The 7,236-nt window shown below is 60.2% G+C and overlaps 1 protein-coding gene across 2 annotated transcripts; it reads left to right on the top strand.

Moving 5' to 3' along the window:
* Positions 1–1,694: 1,694 nt before the first annotated feature.
* LOC117649108 (myosin light chain alkali) lies at positions 1,695–7,151 on the top strand. Of its 2 annotated transcripts, none has more exons than XM_034391556.1 (6): positions 1,695–1,724; positions 4,189–4,302; positions 4,965–4,995; positions 5,730–6,038; positions 6,122–6,208; positions 6,970–7,151. In XM_034391556.1, the coding sequence occupies exons 2-6, from the start codon at positions 4,300–4,302 to the stop codon at positions 7,035–7,037; spliced, it is 498 nt and encodes a 165-aa protein (XP_034247447.1). In that variant the 5' UTR covers positions 1,695–1,724; positions 4,189–4,299; the 3' UTR covers positions 7,038–7,151. The 2 variants fall into 2 exon arrangements, with proteins under 2 accessions (XP_034247447.1, XP_034247448.1); XM_034391557.1 differs by lacking the exon at positions 1,695–1,724 and adding an exon at positions 6,671–6,727 and having other exon boundaries at positions 4,173–4,302.
* The last annotated feature ends 85 nt before the right edge of the window (positions 7,152–7,236 follow it).

Here is a 7,236-nt window from a genome sequence, read left to right as displayed (position 1 = left end):
CTGGCCGAGCCGAACCACCGCTCCACGAGACTTCGCCCATCCGCGGGCGGAGCGCTGCGGGGCTGGGCTGGGGGCCGACTGGCTGGGAGGGCGGCTGGCGGCTGGGCGGGCGGCGCCCCCTCCGCCTGGACTCCACCCCGAGCGGGCCTGTGTACGCATGCCTGGAGGCACCCCCACCCCGCCCCACCCCGCCCCACCCCGCCGCGCTCCGCCGCGCCGCCACTCTGCCGCTGAGTAGTAGTCTGGCTGATGAGCTGCATCCCTAACACGCTAGTGCCCCTCCGGACCCCTCCGCGCCCTCCCCTCCTGCAGCGGTCCACCTTGAACCGATTTGACTCGCAAATGGCCCCACGCGGCGACAGGCGCGGCGACCCGCACCGCGACATGCTAAGCCAACTTCTCCTCTGCTTTCGCTTATTTTCCATTCTAATGTCCCTTTAAAATTCAGATTCACCCCTCAAACTAATTGTCGATGGCGGCGAGGCACGAGAGCCGCTCTTGGATGCAGCAGGGCTGGGCCAGGCTGGGCCAGGCGTTCAAGGGCCGTGAGGGCTGCACTGGCGCGGCGGCGGGGGAGGGGGAAGGGGGAAGGGCCTCTCTCCGGCTACATTGATCCAGACTCGCGCTCCCGGTCCCACCCCGTCCCGGCCTTCCCGGCGCCCGCCGCGTTCCCGCTGTCCCGCCCCGCCCTGCCCCACCCTGCCCCGCCACCGACCGCTCGCGGGGACTTTACTCGAAAGTGCTCGTGTCCTCGGCGCGTACTATGTGCCCCGCCAGTGCGGCGCTCGACCGGGTGCCCTGCCCTGTCACCATTGACGAGGCCCCGGGGGCGACGGCCTCCTGTGACCACGCCCGCGATACGGAAAGGCCGTCGCGGACACGGTGGCAGGCGTTGAGAGCGCAGGTGACACTGACACGGTGTCCTTGACGTGACCTTGCCGAGCCCTTCGCCGTGCTGCCCTTTATGGCGTCACCCCCAGTCGCCCCGCCTCCCCTCCACGCCGTCCCCGGCGCCCTTGAGGCCCTCGACGCCCTTTCGGGGGTCGTGCATAGCGGGAAATGGGGTCAGGACCGCCAGGATGCACGCCACACATCCGGGTCACTGGATCATCCTTCCGACAGCGCGTCGAGGCGCAGCGCGGCACCCCGCGACGACTCCGACCGCCACGGCAGCGCCTCGCCGCCTCACCCAGAGGCAGGGCGGGCAGGGCGGGCAGGGCGCCCCACCGACCCCGCCCCTCTGAATGGCGGGCTGCCGTGCTGGACCAGCTGACTTGAGCCGAGCCGATCGAACACAATCGGAGAGTCCTTTGCGCGCGGGGTAGCGACGCGCAGCCGCCTCACGCGCTGCGGGAATACTCCGCGCGAGGGAAGAAGGGCGTCGGCTGCGGCTCTCCTGCGCGCCAGCCGCGCCAGCACTGGGGTGTCGCCGCCAGCATTCGAGAAACGGAGAAGACTATTTTCTGTTTTGACGAGCAGAGCCCAAGGGATGCGACTGCAACGATAGGCAGACCGTTGAAGCGCCCACGCCCGTGAACAATGCAGACATGGCCCCATTTGACCGGTGAAATTCCCGCCCAATTCTACTTGCAACGTTTGCCGCGGCGGGGCGCCCCTGTCTCGGACGTGCCTCGTCAACAGAGGGCGCTGCTCGCTAGGGGCAAAGACAGGCGACGACAGGCAGTGAACGGAGCGAACGGAACGGGCGGCTGTCCGCCTCGAGGGTAATCAGCCTGGAACGTGCAGCCAGCGGCCTGCGAAACGTGCAAAGCTGTGCAAAGCATTGCAAAGCGGGACGAAAAGGCGGGAAAATCAAAAAGAAGGAAGTGGGAAACGGATGACGTCATGCGTGGCGCTCGTTACAAAACACGGACTCGCCCAATCCAAAAATAGTGGGGCTCGCGATGGAGACGGCATGACTCTCGGGCCGGGGTGGTGGAGGGGGTCACCCCTTCCCTGCCGCCGGCCTAACAATGCAGGAGTTGAATTGCCTATTATAATTTCGGTGGGGAATGGTGGAAACTTCAATGAGGACGGGTGTTGCCGGTGAACGGTGCCAACAGAGAAAGTGTGGGTGGGGTGGGGGTGAGGGCGTCGAGAGGGAGGCTGGGTCCCTGCCGCCTCAACGCACCATCTTAAGTAAAGTTTAAGTTCAGCCGCGCCCAGGTGAGAGCAACTCGGAGCAACTGACCCAGTCAAATATGTTTCAAAATTGAAGAAAAGATTTTTTTAAAATGTGTCTCAAATGTTTTGGAGAGTTAACGAGTACTTGTGGTTGCGTGGTCAAAAGCAGTCGGCCGTTAATGTGAGGGGTCGGTGTTCAAACCCACGTGTTTCGTTTATTTTTCTTTTTTTCCAACAAGCATGTCGTTAATAGTTATTACTTCGAGTCCCATGAGCACTGCACACGAGCCCAAGGCCATCGTGGTCGTGAAAATACTGAGTCCCGTGGACGCCGACTTCGAGGGAACAAGTGAACTAATATCACTTGAATTATCTATTGTCGGTTGGTGGGCACCCCTGTGAGTCAGAGGCGGTCTGTGACGTGTGTATAGCCCTGTAGTACTTTTCTCCAGTGTGTTTTCTTTCCGTCTTGCCAGGCCGTACCTTCTGGGAATCATTAAGGAATCGCCTGACACAATTAAGCAAGCAGGCAGCCGGCCTCACGTTGCGTGCCGCATATGAATTGGGCTTGCTGGCTTGCTTATCGCAGCGAGGCCGCGAGACGTCGACTAGGGCTGGCCAGGGCTGGCCAGGGCCGGCGAGCACGGGGTGCTTTTACCTGTGGCATATAAATGATTATTTTGTCATCAAAGTTAGATGTGCCAGGGTCAGCCAACCAAAAGTAAACTTCGGAGCTCCCTATTTCAGCCGCGTAAAAGAAAGTCAGAGTCCAGAGCGGCATGTGGCTCGAAATATTGGCATGATTACTGATGGCTGCTAGAGTGAAGGCTAGTCCGGTCCTGGCTGGATGGGGTGAGTATGCAAAACCATGCTAAGCAGGCAGTGCGCACACTGTACACAGCACCCTGCCGCCAAGAAAGAGCCGGCGCTGATGAGAGGGTGTGCGCCCCTCACCCCCTCCACCCTCCACCCGGGCTGGCCGGCGGGACGTCCACGCCAGGCTGCGCCAGCTACTAGGCCAGCCTCGCCGTCGCACTGCTGCCCTGCTGGGCGTGACAGCCTTCCCGAGCAGCCTTCACAGTGCGGTGCGGCGACCAGGGACACGGCCGCCCCACCTCAACCCGCCTCACCCTGCCTCGCCCCGCCAGGCGGCCAGACAATCGGAAGGGGTGGGGGCCGTGTGAGGCACACTGTGAGGGGGCAGCGGGAGACCGTTTTCGGTGGCCACGCCGGTGTGATGCGGGGTATTTTTGCCGCCGACGCCGAGGCCTGCCTCAGGCTGCCTCAGGCTGTCTCGGCTGCCTCAGGCCCTCGGCATCCCGCCGTCGTGGCGAACCAGGCGGACGGACCTGGGCGGACCGGCCGGGCCGAGTCGGCGCCGCGGCTTGACTGGCGCTTGGCCGCCGTCGGGAGGGGGAAGGAAATCTGCGGGGGCGGCGGCGCAGGGTGGAGAGACCTCTGGGAGCTCTGGGCCACAGGGCCCGTCCTGGGCGGCCGATACAAAACATTTCCCTGGGGTTTCAGGGTTGTTAAGGTCACCTGGCACCTGGACACCTGGCACTCTCATTGCGCGTTGCCTTCATGGCACATTGGTCGCGGACGTGACTCCCCTCGCGCAAGAACCTCCTTTCACTTTTGATACCCTGCGAAACAAATAGCTTACACACTCTAGGACCAACGTATTCTTGACATAGAATTTTCTGATTTTGTGGGAGGATGGTACGACCATCAGAAGTTGGAAGTGAATTTCCGAAAGCCAAATGTTAAGGTTATTTCTACCAAAATCGAAAGTTTTCAATATTTCGGACACGTCACCAGATGTTTAATATTTTGGTTCAAGGAAAGGGCAGACACCCCTGGCAAAGATGCTCTACAGCGCAAAATCCCGAGCGTGTGTCAGTGTTGGGGTCCATCTTCCATCTCTCTCGCTGCGCACAGATCAGCAGGCACCTAGCGTCTCGTGTTTCGCTCGGACCGCGTAGCCGCGCGGTGCGGAGGGGCTACCCGGCCCAGCCCTCTCGCTTTAAATAGGTACCCCCACCCCTGCCCCGCCCCCTCCCCCAGCCCCCCAGCCCCCTCCGGTCAGCCTCAGGGCGTCGGTGTTCGCAGTCTCTTGAGCGGCGGGCATCTCAGTGGTTGCACATCCCCCGTGGACCTCTCACGCACATCAGCACAATGGTGAGTGCCAGTCTCAAGTCCTGCCCAGCTGGCCCCAGCCCCCGCCGAGTCCCGGGGGTTCGATTCCCGGCCGCGGCGAAAAGTCTTAAGCGAAAACGCGCCGGCTGCGATCGGGAAAAGTGAAAAGTGAAAGTGCTTCGAGTGTCAGTGCTGCCGTTGGGATTACTCTTCACCTGCAGTGCTGCCCGCTCCAACGAAAGCCACTCCGTCTTGAAGCCCGGCCGACGAGCACCGTGCCCGCACTATGCGCAGTGCGACGCCCATGGTGCGCCCCCCTCGTGGCGGCGTGGCGGCCCTCGCCAGGAACACGCTGAAGGGCACCTCCTGACGGAGACACCCAAGGTGCCGCACGCACGAACCCTGCCACACGCGGTGCAAACGTCCTGACGGTTTCCAGGAGAGCGCCCTCAAAAAGGCTCTAAGGGAGTTCCTTGCAAACCCAAGGGGCGCTTTGTCCCTGTACGGCGCCGATAGGCAACCCTTGGTGCTGCCGTGCGTCGCCGTGCGTCGCCGTGCGTCGCCGTGCGTGCGTTGCCGCGTTCTGGAGGGACTTGAACTTGCCGAGAGCGGGCGGGGCGAGGCGGGGTCACCGGGATGCTGCTTCCCTTCCCCAATTTGAAGGTCAAGGAGTCTAATCCCTTTTTTTCTCTCTGTGTTCACAGGCAGCTGACCTCTCAGGAAAGGACGTTGAACGTAAGTGTCCCCGCCACGTGGCGGCTCAAGTTTTGTTCTTATTGCCCGTCCACTGGAAACCGAGGTTTTCGTGAAGCGGGATCCACTGGTTGGGTTACTGGGCGGCGTGCCAGGGAAGGGCCGGCCGCTCCTCCCGCGCCTTTTACAGACTCGGGCTAAATTTATCCGCCACTCCGCTGTCACTAAACTTCCGTCTTGGCCTGGCCCAATGACATGGAGATGTGATACACCCTTCGCGGCTCCCGAACCTCCAGTTTAACACCAATTTGTCTTTAATTTATGTCCAATGTTTTTCAAACAAATAATGAATGAAATGAGGCGTGTGGTATGACCCGTGTAGGGTATTCTAAATTCGAATTTCCCGCAAAGTCTCTCGCCTGACCTTTCTTTTTCGGCGTGGCGTGGCGGCGTTACCCGCAACGAGCCCAGTGGCCCGGCCCGGCGCATCCGCTTATAAGGCGGCGGACCGCCCCGCCCGCCCCGCCGGCCCGCCCCGCTGCACCGGACAGGAATAGCCTCCCCCGCGGCGCGCCCGGCCGGCCCACTCCCCCGCGCCCCGCCCCCTCCCCCGCGACCTTATTACGCACGTTCAATCGCGGCGCGTGGAATTCGGCCCATGACACTGTTTTATCGACATTCCTCCCGAAATTCGCCGAAAACGCCCCTGCTCCCGGAGCGACCTTGGTCGCCGCGCTTTGCAGTGCACTCAAGGTCATGACCCTCCCCGCCCACAGGCGCCCAGTTCGTGTTCTCCATCTACGACACCGATGGCGCCGGCTCCGTCGACGCCTGCGACCTGGGTGGCGTCTTCCGCGCCCTCAACCTGAACCCCACCCTGGCCACCATCGAGAAGCTCGGTGGCACCAAGAAGAAGGGCGAGAAGAAGTTCACCCTGGACGAGTTCCTGCCCATCTTCAGCCAGTGCAAGAAGGACAAGGACCAGGGCGTCTACGAGGACTTCCTCGAGTGCCTGAAGCTGTACGACAAGGCTGAGAACGGCACCATGCTCGGCGCTGAGCTGTCCCACACCCTCCTCTCCCTTGGTGAGCAGCAGCGCTGCATTACAAGCAACCCCATTTTTGCGCCGAACCGCGGTTTCGTTAACTGGTGTGATCTTCGCACGCAGGTGAGCGTCTGGACGAGAAGGAGGTCGAAGAGGTCCTCAAGGACTGCCTGGACCCCGAGGACGAGGACGGCTTCATCCCTTACGTTCGTGAGTATCTCCTGCAGGATTGTTGTAGAGCAGTGTACCGTACAGTACTCCCCTTGCATTTTGGACCCACCCGTCGTAGCTCTGTAGCGCCCCACCAGTAGTTTGGTGCACCCGCCGTCGGGTTGCCGTAGTGCTCAAAGCCCTGGGACGTGATCTGACCAAAGCAAAAAGACGAAAAAAAAAAGACTTTTTGTTTGTTTATTTCACCCCAGTGCTTTTTTGTGACCTCTGATCCAGTATACAAAAGTAGTTTTCATCCGAACCCTGTACTGGTTGGATAGGTAGTCTTGTACTTTTGGACCATTTTGGTATGTTGCATCAGTAGCATGTCGATCCCCCGAACCAAAGTTGTTTGCGAATGATTTCCCTGGTAGCGAGTTGAAGGTAGATTCGCCGCAGTAGTTGGTTGCCCCCTTCCACCGTATGCACTTTGTTCCCTTCCTAATTGCCTGTGATTTGCAGCATTCCTCAAGAGGCTGATGGGCAAGGAATAGACCAACATTCTATCAAGCACAATCAGTAAGTATCCCCGCATGGCACCGTGAGAGCGAGCAGGGCTCCTCGATGTTGCAGGCCTCAGACGTTTGGTGTTGCTTTTCCGTCATTGCAGTAGTTCTTGAATTATATTATCTACCGCGTTAACTCCTTGACTGCGCGACAGCTGTGCAAATCCACAAAACTGTCCCCCATGCAGTCAACGAGTTAACGTTGGAAAGTGTCTGGTTGCAAACGCGTGCTAACGTGCCCCCGTCGTGTTGCAGCCTTCCTCCAGCGGATGTGCGGCAAGATCCCGCTCAAAGACGGCACCAGGGCCACTGGTGGCGACTAGGCCCCCCAAGGCTCCGCCACGCACCGCCACCCCGCTCAGGGCCTCGGCCGGCCGCACGCCGACAACAACGCAACTCAAGGACTGTTTTACCATCTGCATTATCGGGATCCACATTAAAAAAAAACAACGACTCTTTATATATCTGTTCCAACAAATTACTGTTATTTTTTATTTTAAAAGAAAAAGATCTTATTTCCAT

The sequence above is a fragment of the Thrips palmi genome, unplaced genomic scaffold (genome assembly GCF_012932325.1).
Source record: "Thrips palmi isolate BJ-2018 unplaced genomic scaffold, TpBJ-2018v1 HiC_scaffold_4, whole genome shotgun sequence".
NCBI lineage: Eukaryota > Metazoa > Arthropoda > Insecta > Thysanoptera > Thripidae > Thrips > Thrips palmi.
This window is presented reverse-complemented; position numbering and strand designations above follow the sequence as displayed.

Coding starts and splice junctions, on each gene's coding strand:
- LOC117649108 (XM_034391556.1), top strand. Junction 4,996..5,729: donor CTCAGGAAAGGACGTTGAAC/GTAAGTGTCCCC, acceptor CCCCGCCCACAG/GCGCCCAGTTCGTGTTCTCC. Junction 6,039..6,121: donor CCACACCCTCCTCTCCCTTG/GTGAGCAGCAGC, acceptor CTTCGCACGCAG/GTGAGCGTCTGGACGAGAAG.